The following is a 14088-nucleotide window of genomic DNA, read 5'->3' on the forward strand; positions in this document are numbered from 1 at the left end:
GAGACGGCAAGCCGCCCACTAATGGGAATAGGGGTTGCTGCTGCAGCACTTAGAGCGCGAGAGCAGCAGCGACGACAGCACCGGCCAAGGCGAAGGATCCAACCGCAACCTTGGGAGCGGCAGCGGTGGGAATACCACTGGGTCCAGCAGTGGTCTGCGAGGCAGAGCTGGTCGGCTTGGTGGTGGAGCTGGAGGTCTGAGCAGGAGCCTGGGTCAGGGTGGTAATAGCGGTGATGCCGGTAGGAGTGGCAGAGCTGGAGGGGGCGGCGGTGGTGGTGGCCGAAGTGACAGCCTTGGTGCTGCTGGTCTCGGGGACGGAAGTGGTCGGGTAGACAGAGGACACTGAGGCCGGGGCCGAGGACGAGGCCGAGGCTGAAGAGGATGAGCCGGCCGCGCAGCCAGAGTTGTCGATGTGGAAGCGCTGAGACCACTGGAAGACCTCGGGCTCGTTGACCATGGTGATGGTCAGGCCGTAAACCTTGGCCTTGCCGAGAGAGCAGTCGACGTTCCAGACGTACTTGTTGGCACTGACCTCGAGGGCTACAAGCCAGAGTCAGTACAGACTGGCATGGCGCAAGACAAGGGCGGGGGGGCGTCTAGGTGAACTTACTGGTGAGGTTGGCGATGAACTGCTGGGTGCCCTGGGTCTCGCCTCCGATCAGGGACAGGACAGCGGAACCAGCGTACTTGTCGCCAGCAGCCCACTTGAGAGTGTAGGGCTTGCCAGCAGGAACGATCTCGTCCTGGGCTGGGTTGGCGAAGACGGCGAAGCCGGCCGTCTGGGCAGTGACAGCAGAGGCCATGGCCATGAAGGCGGCAGCGATGGTGGCGGAGCGCATCTTGAATATCGGGTGACTGATCAAAAAAATTACTGGGAAGGGTCCGGTAAGATTGTGAAGAAGTATCGACGAGAGTCGTTGAAGCCGGGTGAAACGAGAGACTGGTGAACGAGACTTGGTTGACGCGGGAGGGCGGCGAGGGCTGTTAAAGGAGCGCGGGTGTGGCTGAATATGTAGCTGAAAGGAATGTAAGTTGCGCAAGGCAGACAGACGTAGAGTGCCGACTATGATGGTCAAGGAGTGTGCTGGGCAGAGGAGAGGAGGAATAGAGAGAGTCACGAGAGGAGCAGAGGAAAGACAGCCCTGGCGCCTGCGGGCGACAAGTTGGCGCAAAGCGACCGGCGCCCGAGCGTCCAATGACCTGGTAGGGCTGCACTCCGCTAAGCCCAGGCCAGACGGGGCGGCGCGACGGGCGGGCGTGCCTGGCTACACCTGCACTGCACTACTCTGGGCTGGACTAGGAGGGTATGCTGCCAAACATGCACTTTCGATGCAGTCTTGCTCCACGCACACCTCGCCCCCAGCCACACAGCAGCCTCGAGCCTCCCGGGGATTACCCAATGGGGCAGTCTTGACATGCAGGCCAGCGGACCTGGAGCAGAGTGGTGTGTAAGAGAATAGCCCCAGGTGAGATGAGCTGCTCCAGCCTGGACCAGCGTGCGCGCCTCGCAGCAACCATAACCAACCCGCCAATCGCTCCCCTCAATCGAACGCGCTTTCGCATTTCGACCCGAATGTCCGTTTCTGCTTGTGGCTGGCTGGCACAGGTTGTATAGCCCGGCGAGTGATGACGCCTCAGCGCGCCCCAGCACTGCCGTGATGAAGATCATCATACCTGGCCTGATGTTGCGTCTCGGATCCGACAGAGGAAGGCAGAGAAATGCTCAGAGTCGACGAGATTGTTCAGTATCGAGACATTCCGACATATTGTCGACGCCGCTACCCCGACCAATGCGGTCGCCACAGCGGGCCACGGCACCACAAGCAGCATATCGCCATCGCCAGCGAGAATCACCAAAGCTGGCGCAGACGAGGGGCAGTCCGGGAGGTGCCGTCAGAGTCTGCACAAAACTGTGTCGTGCCTGGACATCGCGTCGCATCGCACGGAACGGCGGCCACGCTCTGGCATGCGGAGCCCGACTAAGGGGGTAAGAGCTAGCCCTAGCTGGGCAGTCGGCTGCTCCAGCTTCCAGGCCTCCTCCTTCACGCCCGAGCTTAAGGCCCCATCGTCGTCATCCCTCATTTGCTCGCTGCTCGCTGGCAGCTTTAGCCTGCTAGAGGCAGGGCCAGCAGCTACACCCGCTGGGGGGGACATCGAGGCGCAGCACCTGCAGCAGGGCCCCGAAAGTTGTCAGGGGAGCCCCCTTGCAAAGCCTGCCTAGCCCGGGCCCTGTTGCATTCGTGCCGAGTCTTTAAGCGGGGATGAAGAGTGCAATACTGGGTCAAAGGTGAGGCACCACTCGCGTGGTATGGTGGCCTCAGGATTGGTTCTCCCTCGTAAGGACAAAGAGCCTGTTTCTGAGATCGACAAGGAGATTGCTCGTTGATCACGCGGCCACCAGGAAGATTTTATGCGACAAGTCTATAAAAAAACGCCGCGCAAGATCGTGGCACAAGTCGCACGGCGGCGTGGCTGAACTCGACTTGACTTGTCGCAGAGCACAAGGTTTGTCAGGTGCTGAATGGATATTGGATTTGCGCAAACCTTCTGGCAAAGCAAGCTTTGGTCGAATTTCGTTATGGTTGCGCTACGGAGGATTCCCCACATGCTGCAAGTGTTTGGCTGCTGGCCGAGATTGTGCCTCTGCACGGTGAGCCCATGATTGGACAAGTTGGAACTTGTCTGGCATGATGCTGGGCCCCTAAATCATGCCAGACTTGGCCACGACAACAATGCGCGGCTGCGGAAAGGTTAATGTCGCTCGTCGAGTCATTCCATGGCAACTAATTATCCCCGCACAGACTGAAGCAGCAGGGAGGTCTGCATCGGAAGCCAAAAGCTACAGTTCTTGCCGCCCAACATTTACGTTTTACGCGAAGACATGCTCATCTTCCCAGGACACGGCGGAGATGGCGCGACTTTGCCATGTAATTGACCAACAGAACCCCAGGCTCACGGGCCGACTGTTCTTGCTCATGACCCGCCGCAGAGGGGACGTGCTCACCGCAGGCCCGCAGAGGTGTTGTCGATCTCCCTGTGCACGAGCTGCAGAGTTCCTTTCAATCGAGAGTCGTCGACAGAGCCGAGAGCCGGCAATCGTTCCCTCGCTTCTTGTGTGCGACAATCCACGTTATTTGTGGCCATGAATGAGGTTCTTTGGGGTTTGGCTGAGTTAGGTACGGACGCGTATGTACCACCCGCCAGCCAGCGCTAGGCCAGCCAAGCTTATTGTTCTCGAAGGGCACCAATGCAACATCCCGTCGGGCGTTGTGAAGATCTCTGCCGATCCTGCCGACCAAGCCAACGCAAAGGCTATTTTAATTAGAACATACGAATGCATCCAGTGCATGAAAAAAGCCATGGCCTTAACGGCGATCGGCAACGTTCACCAGCTGCACGAATGACAGCCAACATTGCGTGGTATTACAACTACCAACGGGCCAATCATGGCGCGTATCTTTGAACTTTGAAATCCATAACCTACATTGACTACCCGAAAGGCGACTTGAAAGCATGTTACAGCCGGGACTGCCAGGCAGACATATTAGGTCGAAACTTGATTGCACACTTTGCTCCGACTCGATACGGACGCCTGGCGGTCAAAGTGGACCAGCAGCCTATGTCGATCAGGGTCGTGTTGCCAACTTCTGGCTTTCCCCATCACACGCACACGCACACAAACACAAGGTGAACCACCTGACGGACGGCGGTGGGACCCGTCCTCGGACAGACCCAGAACCCACATGGACGACGGATACGGAGTATGAAGCGAAGAAGGGTCCTCTAGCGCGCGGTAACTATTGCAGAGGGGCCGAGGAAACATACAGCTGATTGCCTCCTCGAGATCCGCAACTCCTGTTCTCGCGATCGGACTAGGTATACGAGCCGGACACGGCCATGAAAACCCACAACAACTACTCCGCGGTCAAAAGTAGCGACTCCATGACGCAATAGCTGCTACAAGTCAAGATCCGCGGAGGAACAGATCGTCGCTCCGAGATCTCGTGGCTGTTGATGCTATTTTTGTGGTTCTCTACCACATGCTTGCCCTCCATAATGTCATGGGCACTCTCTGAAAGTGCAAGAGAATCAGCCCGCCCTCGGCTCGCCCGCGGCAGAGCTGGACCAGGACACGATGCATCACCTCTCTACACGAGATTTCCACGTCGGGCTCGATTGCCATGTTGTTTGTGTGTGTATGTGTGTGTGTGACTCACATTGTCGGCTTCCCCGTCACGAAGACTGCTGCACTGCCGGCAGCTATACCAGAAGCTTTGAACTGTGGCTGGCTACGTCAGTACGTAAGGTATGCTTGGGGTAAGGTAACATGGTATGCAGGTCAGCAATATATCCTGGAGATACATCCCGGCAGACAACAGACAATAAGTGCACTTCACCCCGTGTTGCTCGACCAAGCCAGCAGTACCCCAGAAAAGGGAAACTTTCCTTAAGTACGTAATCATGGCAATACATACCATGCACCTAAAAATGAAGAAAGGAAAAAAAAAACCCCGGCGGTCAGTCGGGGATACTCATGCACAACCCCATGCATGGGCCCCAGCGGCGGCAGTAGCATATACACATGCAGAAATGGACAGGTAGACGACTACCACACCAGCACCGCTCCAACTTTGAACTATCAATCACTCATGCGTACGTGTTTGTCCACGTGTCGTCGCGTCCAGACTGGACCAGGAGCCGGCCCTGGGGGCCAAAAGACAAAACTGCACCTTTTCTTCAGGGTACTGTAACCGCCTCCAACGCCACAACGAAAACCCTTTGGATAGACCTTGCGGACGCCTGCACGCCCGGGACATATAGCACACACACACACACACCCCTCCCTCTCCCCAGTTTTCGGAGAATGCGAGGGAGGGCGTAAGGACGAAAAACCCCCCTCCTCCTGTTCCAGAATCAGATTGTGACGAAAATGTGCCCAATTTTTGGAGCACACACGCTGAGGGATATACCATATGGTCCTTGTCCCTGACTGGCGGAGAGGGTGACAACGGTGGCCGAGCTAATTAGTGATTGTAACTTCTTGTAGTGCTTATGTGTCTGAGCACGAGTTTCTCTTTGGCTCGGATACCCAAGAACACCTGTAAAATCTGCTATGTCGTGACTTTGTGGCTTTTCCCGCATCCTTTTTTTTGTTTCGTTTTTTGTTTCGTTCTTTTGTTCCAAAGCCCATTGCTTCGAGGCATCAGCTCTTGACACACCACCCGAAGATGTCGGCGGACACACCTGGAAAACCCGGAGCGGTACAGTTCATTGAGTCAACGATATAGTGGGAGCAGGCACAATAATCTGTGTTCTCGAGCGACGACAAAGTGAATTCGGGAACGGCGAACACAACCGCACACACTCCACGTGCCGAGCCGTGGTGATTATATCATAATCACAAGCACTTAATTATGGTTGGTCCGACTATAGTCAAGACACTCGGCGCGATTCAAACTGCGATCAAACCCTCAATTTTTTTCATGTCTGCATTTGCCGCCTGTAAACAAGCCATTACGTGCAAATGCTGCCAATACCTTGACGCCACCCGCCCAGCATGAAATCCCAGTGCATACAATTTTCAGTCAAGGCTCCTCAAGAGCAGAGAAGAAATGGTTGCCGATCACGTCGATGCAATCTTGCGTGGTCCCATAAGCCATCATCCCATGATGGCCCTTGAGGGAGGCACTCAGATTCGGTGTTTCTCGCTCTCTGTATGGTTTCAAGTAGTCAGTAATCCATGAATCAGTATTCCTGAGTTTCGGGAAGAGGCTGGCTCTTCTGGTTAATATTACGCACCGAGTCGTGAGTACAGCATGTACAATGCCAGCTTGTTGCACTCTTCGGTGCCAGTAATCGTGACCAGACGCTCGTTGCTGTTGTCTTGTGGCTCGTTGATCTTGATGACACTTCCGCTGATCTGGCGGATCTCGTTGATCTTCTGACCGCCCTTGCCAATGATGGCACCGACCATATCATTGGGGATGTAGATCTGCTGCGTGAGAGGGGCGCCTGCCATGCCACCGTGCATCGGGGGCTGTGCATGGGGCGCGCCGCCGTGAGGATGTTGAGGTCCGCCATGCGGGCCGCCGTGGTGGGGAGCGACATGAGGGCCAGGACCTCCGTAGCCGCCGGCCTGAGGCGTGTAATGCAGAGGGGCAGTGGGATGGCCCTGAGGCGCAGCGGGATGAGGCGGGTACTGCTGTCCGTACGGCCCAGGAGGAGCATGCTGCGAGCGAGGATCGGGGCGACGGCCGTACATCTCGCGCTGGCCGAAGTTTCCTCCGGCAGGCTGGGGGTTGTAGGGCACAACCTGAAGTCCTCCAGGCACGACGCCGGTAGGTCCACCGCTGCGAGTGGCATACGCCGAAGCGGCAGGGCCGCCAAATCTCTCGTTCAGCTGCTCGAGCAAAGTACTGCCAACATAGTAAGTAGCAATATGGACAGCATCGGCAACACCCATGACAACCAGAGAGCGCTCGCTCGACAGCGGCAGGCACGAGTCTGAAGCGTTGAGCCGGGCACCCGAGGCTTCCTGGATCTCACGAATTCTCACACCACCTTTCCCGATGATGGACCCAATAAGCACGTGAGGAATCAGGAGGCGAAGCGGGTACGTCTTGGACTGGGCGCTCGAAGGCTCGGCGAGGGGCTCATTGTTGAGAGTCCGGATGATGAGTCCGAAAGCCTGTCAGGTCCGTCCGTTAGCAGAGGCGCCACACAAGAAAGCAAGGGTGCAAAATGACTGACCTTGGCAACAGCGTCGACAACGCCGCTCACGGTAAGGATACGTTCTACAGCGCCCTTCTGGTAGTCACTGACGGTGCACTTCGCACCAGACTGCTTGCGAATATTGGAGACATTCTCACCACCTTTTCCGATGATGGTCGCAGCCTCTGGGCTGGAGATGACAGCACGAATATGGATCCAAGCGGTTTCGTCATTGACATTGCTTGGCGTGCCAGTAGGCACGGCGGCGGAACCAGTGCCTGTGCCGGATGCCACAGCTTTTCCTTCGCCCGCATCGGAGACAACGGTGTCGCCCTGGTCATCCTTGGAATCGGTCTTGGCGCCATTGGACTCTTCAATGGTCTCCTGGGTAGCGGTTACCGAGGCTGGAGAAGGAGACTTGTCGCCATTGCTCTCGGGGATGTCGACTTTGTCCTCCTCATCCTCGTCCTCGTTGTTGTGGATAACCTTGTCCAGGGCGGGCCTCTTGGCTTCTGGCTGGTCGTTCCCTCTCGACGGCGAAGAGGCATCCTCGAGGGGCCGTTTGGCCGGGTTGGTGTGGTGTGTCGGCGAGGCAGACATGGCGTCGTTGTTTGGTTGATATGTGTCGCGACTGAGCGAATTTCACTCTGCGGAATGGGTCCCTTGTAAGGCAGTCTTTTTTCTGGCTGCACACAGCCAATTTGGATGAATTGATAATTATCGATGGTCTATCTACACCACGAAAGTTTCCAAAGGAAAACGTGCAGGTGTAGTGGCTCGGGACGGAGGTCAATGGAGGCACGCGAGGAGGGTTGGTGTCGTGACCGTGCTGGCTGTGATCTTGTGTGGATATAGACGGGAGCAGGAGGTCGGGTCGGAGGGAGGAGGTCGAGTGAATGTCGCGTTCACGAGGACGGATGGAGGCGAAGAAGAATGAGTGATGTGACAGAATGTCGCCAAAGGTCGCGGCTCGGTGGACGGGCGAGGAGGAGATGATGATGATGGTCGTGCGTCGCGTCGATAATGACACGGCCGCGGTGAAGTAGGCTTGGAAGAGAGGACAGGAAGGCGAGGCTAGAAGCTTGCTTCCAGGACCAATCGCGGGAGGACGGAGAGGCGGCGCGGGAGGTTGAGGAAAAGCAGTGACGGGGCTCGTGGACTAGAGTTCCTTCCTCTTCTCAAACCTGTGTGCCAGCAGCAAGCAAGCGCTCGAACGAGGCAATCCCAACTTTCTCGATCAGCGGGTGGCTCGACTCAGCTGCGTGATCCCGGGGAGGCGCTTCGCGAATTGACGACTGGGGGCACGTCCAGGATGGGCGATGCGCAGACGAGATCACGAGATGTGCTGTCGTCGTGGTAGCTCGGCTTGATTGATGGAAAGGGCGGTCCGAGGATGTGAGAGAGAGGTTGTGAGGAGGTCCAAGAGAGTGTGTGGCTTGGGCAGGGAAGGGAAGCTCCAGCTGCTGAGGTGGCCCCCAAAGCAATCAGCGCTGACTGGCCAGTGCTCCCAGAAATATGGGGACCGAGGAGCCGGGGGGATCAAAGGGGGATCCGGAAGAGGTGCAGTTTGCAATCCTGAAGGAGCGCAAAGTTTGCCAGAAAATATATCAGTGATGATTATCCAGAGTATGGAGAGAAATGGGACCTCTAGCATATTGGACAACGCGAGACGGGTTGTTGGCTGCGTTCCCGCTGGCCTTGTGCGGCTCGAGCTGTGGAATGCCACCGTCGTGCAAAAGCTCCACCAGTGGGCGGATGTGTGCATACGCGTGGTGGTCCAGCCCGTGACACAACCTTGGAAGTATCACGAACACAGCTGCCTGCTTGCATCACTGGTCTCGCTGTGCCGCAGGATCCCCATCAGCATTCTTGCATGACATGCAGCGCCGCAGGTGAACCTTTTCAGAGGTTGCACATGCTCGGCCCTCCGTGCGGGTCGTCATATCACAACTTAAGCACCTTCCTACTCCGACGAGCTGCTACAGAAGCTCGAGCCTGGAGCCTCCACCGTGCAATCCCATCAGGTGGGCTTGTTTCTTTGTGACAAATACTTGCAACATACATTCAGGACGCAATTTTCAGTGCCTTTCTACCTCGCGACCTTCTGTTGCGGTGCAGCACTGCCCGAAACAGTCGGCAGCTACAAGTATAAACAATAATGGAGGACGCGTTTGATAGCGAGAGCCCCGAGCTCCATGAAAGTCAGGTCCGTGACACTATTGCAGAGCTCGAAGACAGGATCAGAGAACATGAAGTCGCGCTCGCAAAGGTCAGTGCATTAATTCGTACTGAGACGATCTCGTGTTGACGAATGAGTTCCAGCTTCGCGCGCAGCCACCGCCTTCGCGAAAGGCGCAACAACCGGCTTCGCCTGTCGCGTCGTTGGAAGTAATGACAGAGGCATACGACAATCTCGCTGCACAGGCCCCTTACCTACCCTTTCCTGACTCTGTATTACCAGCTTTACTGGCTCTGCAGAAGACTCATGAGACGGTCGAGGACACAAGAGCTCACCTCACGATGCACGCCGACTTGGTTGAGCAGGCCAAGAAGCGTCTTCGTGCCGAACAGACTGGTCTGAAAGACAACCAGGCTCTCAATCAGAGCCTGCAACGAAGGATTCGCACATTGAAAGATGACATTGCGAATCAGATGGAGCTGAGCCCCGATGATGTCGCAAGGGAGCGCATCAGCGAGCTGAAGCAGAAATCGAAGTCCTACGATCGGGAGACGTCCAAGCTGCTGCGGTCCATGAAAAAGTTCATAGACGAGCACCTGGCCGCGATGCTGGCTGCAGAAGAGATGGGAGGGCCTGTCGTTGGTGACATGGTTGACTTCGAGACCGACGACTTGGCCGCAGGCTTTAATGCCCAAGGACGACTGAAGAAAGCCAAGGACGGCACCAACCAGGACAAGCGCCAGAGACGTATCGATGAGATCTGGGGACAGCCGCAGGAGGATGAGTCGCGAGATGCTGCCACAAGCGGACGTGATGAGGCGACCGCTGCCGCAGCAGACATGCGGGAGCTTACGGAGGCGCTCTTGAATGGTCTTGCTCAATCCGAAGGAGACTATTCCGCAGCTTACGTACAGATCCCTCGCGAAACAGCAGCAGCCAGGTTCCTGATCCGTTCCAAGGTGGCCCAGTTTCACCCCAAGGACGCTATGAGGTTGCGCCTCATCGATTTCGGCCGCGAGCTCGACGACTGAAGCACGCGGACAAGACGCGGACGCATTAGTCCGAGAGTTTTGGTAGAGGTGTATCGGTTACAGTATGATTCTTGGGATATGGATCGGGTCTGGTATGATGCATGCAGGCATCTAACCATCAAGGCCACCTTGAACGGTCCTTCAGGCTCGACACCGATGCCACGCCAGTGCAGACCTTCTGGAGCCTTGCCTCCGTGGGCCATGCCAGCTTTCAGCAATACTGGAAGGACTCGTTGCTGCATAGACTGATTCTTGTGGCTTGGCGGTGCACGCTGCCGAAGTCCTGCAAGGTACCCCCATTTTAGCTCCCAAAAAAGCAACCCCTCAACGCGAAACCCCAAATCGCGGTCTGCAGCGCGTCTCGTCCCACTCGGCAGCCGTCCAGGGACCACACTCAATGATCACATCATCATCTCGCAAGTTTTACACCCTGCGCTCTGTTCACCAGACATTGATTCGCTATCGACCTGCCATATGTTCAGTCAAGGCTGACCGCCATCCGGACATCCGCCAACATATACATATACTCGAGCGACGCCTACAGAGAAGAATGAGCACCAGCGAGCTCCCCATCATCACTTCACCGCCCAATTCCCCTCCAGCAAAGCGAGTCAAGACAGACCCTGCCGCCTCCTCGACAGCCGCATCCGACAACAACAAGACCAACATGTCGACTGCTGTTGCCACAGCTGAGAATGGCACTGCCGCGCCACTTCTTGAGCAGGCACCGCCGTTGCTGATCAAGAAGCTCTCCGAGACCGCCAAGCTCCCCACGAGGGGCAGTGCTTTCGCTGCTGGTTACGACCTCTACGCCTCCAAGGCCACCACCATCCCCGCTCGGGGCAAGGCTCTTGTCGATACTGATATTGCAATTGCCGTTCCTGCCGGCACATGTATGGTCCCCCACACCCCAGTTGCGCCTTCCTGTGTATCGGATCACTTGTCCATGAGCAAGCCACCGCACCAAACCAAGTACTTACTTGTTGTCCTTTCTCTCCAGACGGCCGGATCGCCCCCCGAAGCGGCCTCGCCAGCAAGCACTTCATCGACACCGGCGCCGGTGTCATCGATGCCGACTACAGAGGCCAGGTCAAGGTTCTGCTTTTCAATCACGCCGACACGGACTTTGCGGTCGTTGAAGGCGACCGTGTGGCACAGCTCGTCATCGAGCGCATCTACACCCCTGAGGTCGTCGAGGTCGCGGAGCTGGAGGAGAGCATCCGCGGCGCTGGTGGTTTTGGCAGCACTGGCAAGAACTAGGGCATTCGACCATGTTGGACACACTGTAGGTTGTGGAATCCTGGTCGAGCCACGCTTAACGATGAGACCCGACTATTTGCAGCGCGCAAGTCGGGGCAGTATCTGGGTAGAGAGGGCAGCGGCAAGCTAGATTTAGAGCCGAGCAAGAAATATAATGAGCAATGCCTTCATGAGCCACATCGTCCAAAAGCGTCTTGAAAGTAAGAGGTGCCACAATGCCTTGAAGCCGAACCTCTCCATCTTAAATATTCAGGTGCCCGTGACTGAAATCCATTCAATAAGGCTTTGCCTGCTCCCAAGGAAAGCTTTTTCCTGATCTGCTCCTACTAAGCTGAATGCTTCCACCTCTATGTATTATATCTAATGCAGCTCTTGTATATTCCAGTCATGTCACACGCACGCTGCCCCGACCCAATTCACCACTCTCCCTTCTTCCTCTTCCCCTTCTTCGTCTACTTCACGACAGACGAGAAAATGCCAGTTCTTCCCTTTTGAAAAAAATACTCACATCTTCTCGGCGCGATACTCAATCTCGGGATTCCTCAGACACTCCAGGTTCCGGGCCAGCCTGAGCTCCGCGGCGCGCGACCGCACTAGGTGCAAAGTCTGGGCGTCCACCTTGTCCGGCCCGCCGCGCGCCGCGACCGCCCTCTCGACCTCGCCGACCATGCTGGCGCACGTGCGCGCCAGGACCTCGTGCATGCTCGCCAGGACCTTCTCCGCGGCCTTGACAAGCGGCAGGTCCAGCACGTCGACCGAGTCCGGGCTGAGCCAGGATGGCGTGTCGCGCAGTAACGTTGTTGTTGTAGTTGTCGTCGTCGTCGGTGGTGGTGTCTTGTCACCTGGAGAGGGGGTGGCAGCAGAAGAAGACGTAGAAGAAGCAGCAGAAGAGGATGTGGCGCTGTCGGCCTGGTACACGGCCTCGCGCATCCTCGTCACCATGAGCGCGGCAAACATGTCGCCCGTGCCGCTGAAGTAGCCGTCAAACACGGGGAAGTGGATCTTGAACAGCCGCGGCTTGAGCGCGGACGTCATGGACGAACCCACGACCGACATGGTCTTTGTCGACGGCGGCACGGACTGCACGGGCGACTGGGCGCGCGAGTTGGCCACCGAGGGGGTCTGCGAGCCCTTGAGCGGCAGCGAGACAGACGTTATCACGATGTGCGGGATCTGGTACCGCTCGTGCAGGACGTGGATGGCCTGCTCGAGGGAGGCCGAGTCGGTGATCTTGACGTCGGATAGGAGTCTGCGGCAGGTGCGTTTTATTTTGGGAGTCGTTAGCCATGGGTTTCCCCCCTCCTTCTCTCGCCAGTGGAGCGTCCAAGCTGACTTTCCCCCTTCGAGGATAGACGTGAAGACTCACTCAGCCTCGAACTGGTTCGGCAGAATCAAGTCCGCGTACGGCACCAGCCCGCGATATGCAGGCACAACGTCCTCCGCGACGTAGATCTTGCCGTTGTCGCCCATTACCGGATCGAGCACCCAGAAGAACCTCCCGCCTGCGCGACCCTTGCCCGAGGCGGCGGTCGACTTTGCCCGCAACTCCTTCGCGATGTTGCCCACGGCCTCGACGGCGGCGGCTCCGGGGACGTAGCCCGACAGCATCATGTCGAAGTCGTCGAGATACGATTGCTTCAGGCCGTCCCACAGGTCCGTGATCTCCTGCGCGGATACGCGCGCGCCTTTCCATTGCCGGTAGCCCGTGTGGTTGCCTGGAAGTCGGTGGGTGATGAGTGAATTAGCCTTGGGTCGTCGTACTTGTTGTGTTTGTGTCTATGCGCCCGCAAATCACCCGCGTCTTTGCTTTCCATCCCAGACACGAAGGGTTCAGAGTGCAGAGAAGCGGCTATGCTTACTGAACTGTACGGTATTTAACGCAGCGACCTCGCAACCCATGGACTGCAACGTGAAGACGGCAATCTTGTTTCCAACATTTCTAAAGGAATCGTCAGAACCCAGGTTGCCGGCGCCAGTCGCTTTCTTGTTCGCAATCTATCGCCGTCGGAGGGCAAGAAGAACCGGGCGATGCGCAGAGGTGTAGGAGGAACAAGAGCTCACCCTGAAACAACCTGGGATCACGCACAAAGGTGCCAACAGTCAGCCAAGTTCTCTTCGCCGGTATTCTTAGTCTCGTCGCTACCTCGCGAACCCCCCTTCAGATTGCGTAGTCGGTCATCAAACAACTCACATGGCTCGCCACTGCCAGCACGCTGGTCTCCGGCACCGGTGGTTCCAAACCCATTGTCTTGAAAAGCCCTTCTCCGCCCCAAGTATTGTTCAAGCTGGTCTGACAGCAGGATATTGGGCGAAGAGCACCAATGCGACGGTTCGAGAATCCGGGACCTCCCACGTGCGCGGCGTCGGAGAACGCTGCTGTTTGTCGTCGTGTACTTCACGGCTCGTCGGCGCAAGCAAGGATGACGTCGCGAAAATCCTGCCCCACCAAGGGTTCTCGAGGGCTCGCCTGGCGCAAGTGATCTATCCGGCCGTTGATGCGCCAGTCGAGGATTCGAATGCAATCGCTAGTCACGCTCGTGTAGCTTCGGGCCAGGAAAGAGGCAAGAGAATGAGATCTTAAACCCAGGCCGAGTTTGAAAAGCTCAAACTAGCCTAGCCAGCCTTGTCGAGCGACCCCGGAGTCAGGACCGGCAAGCGCCGGAGGAGGGGTCGCACCATGACAGAGCAGGCCCAGTGCCGCGCCGAATCATCTCCATGACTCGACGGCCCGCCCCTCCTCACTTTCAGTCAGGAGAGGCCGGCACCGCAGGAACGGGACGGAAGGGTTCCGGCGTGTGTCATTGTAGAGATCACACGTCCCGGGATGTTTCTGCGTTCTTTCGAGATTGAAGTGCATATACAGTGGCCCCGCTATGCATCATGAGCTCAGTCGCCTGCGTAGGCGAC

The 14088-nt window shown here is 57.1% G+C and overlaps 6 protein-coding genes across 6 annotated transcripts; 2 read left to right on the top strand and 4 right to left on the bottom strand.

Annotated features, from left to right (window-relative positions):
- Positions 1-49: 49 nt before the first annotated feature.
- On the bottom strand, positions 50-839 carry B0I36DRAFT_346749 (uncharacterized protein; the record flags this gene model as incomplete). The annotated part of the gene is made up of 2 exons (XM_046156489.1): positions 50-540; positions 611-839. 2 exons carry the CDS (start codon positions 837-839, stop codon positions 50-52), a joined length of 720 nt encoding a protein of 239 aa, XP_046014967.1.
- A 1939-nt stretch (positions 840-2778) lies between these two features.
- Positions 2779-3395, bottom strand: B0I36DRAFT_317139 (uncharacterized protein). The gene is made up of 2 exons (XM_046153121.1): positions 3241-3395; positions 2779-3176 (listed from the first exon to the last, which is right to left on the bottom strand). Exons 1-2 carry the CDS (start codon positions 3359-3361, stop codon positions 3001-3003), a joined length of 297 nt encoding a protein of 98 aa, XP_046014968.1. The 5' UTR covers positions 3362-3395; the 3' UTR covers positions 2779-3000.
- A 2396-nt stretch (positions 3396-5791) lies between these two features.
- B0I36DRAFT_346750 (uncharacterized protein) lies at positions 5792-7311 on the bottom strand (the record flags this gene model as incomplete). The annotated part of the gene is made up of 2 exons (XM_046156490.1): positions 5792-6688; positions 6751-7311. 2 exons carry the CDS (start codon positions 7309-7311, stop codon positions 5792-5794), a joined length of 1458 nt encoding a protein of 485 aa, XP_046014969.1.
- A 1558-nt stretch (positions 7312-8869) lies between these two features.
- Positions 8870-9921, top strand: B0I36DRAFT_360340 (uncharacterized protein; the record flags this gene model as incomplete). Its single annotated transcript, XM_046158292.1, has 2 exons — positions 8870-8980; positions 9034-9921. The coding sequence occupies 2 exons, from the start codon at positions 8870-8872 to the stop codon at positions 9919-9921; spliced, it is 999 nt and encodes a 332-aa protein (XP_046014970.1).
- A 667-nt stretch (positions 9922-10588) lies between these two features.
- B0I36DRAFT_238735 (Deoxyuridine 5'-triphosphate nucleotidohydrolase) lies at positions 10589-11181 on the top strand (the record flags this gene model as incomplete). Its single annotated transcript, XM_046149637.1, has 2 exons — positions 10589-10814; positions 10922-11181. The coding sequence occupies 2 exons, from the start codon at positions 10589-10591 to the stop codon at positions 11179-11181; spliced, it is 486 nt and encodes a 161-aa protein (XP_046014971.1).
- Positions 11182-11371: 190 nt separating this feature from the next.
- B0I36DRAFT_317146 (Ribokinase-like protein) lies at positions 11372-13798 on the bottom strand. The gene is made up of 5 exons (XM_046153122.1): positions 13373-13798; positions 13243-13253; positions 13041-13120; positions 12548-12896; positions 11372-12430 (listed from the first exon to the last, which is right to left on the bottom strand). The coding sequence occupies exons 1-5, from the start codon at positions 13424-13426 to the stop codon at positions 11686-11688; spliced, it is 1239 nt and encodes a 412-aa protein (XP_046014972.1). The 5' UTR covers positions 13427-13798; the 3' UTR covers positions 11372-11685.
- Between the last annotated feature and the right edge of the window lie 290 nt (positions 13799-14088).

This window comes from Microdochium trichocladiopsis (genome assembly GCF_020744255.1).
Source record: "Microdochium trichocladiopsis strain MPI-CAGE-CH-0230 chromosome Unknown B0I36scaffold_3, whole genome shotgun sequence".
NCBI lineage: Eukaryota > Fungi > Ascomycota > Sordariomycetes > Xylariales > Microdochiaceae > Microdochium > Microdochium trichocladiopsis.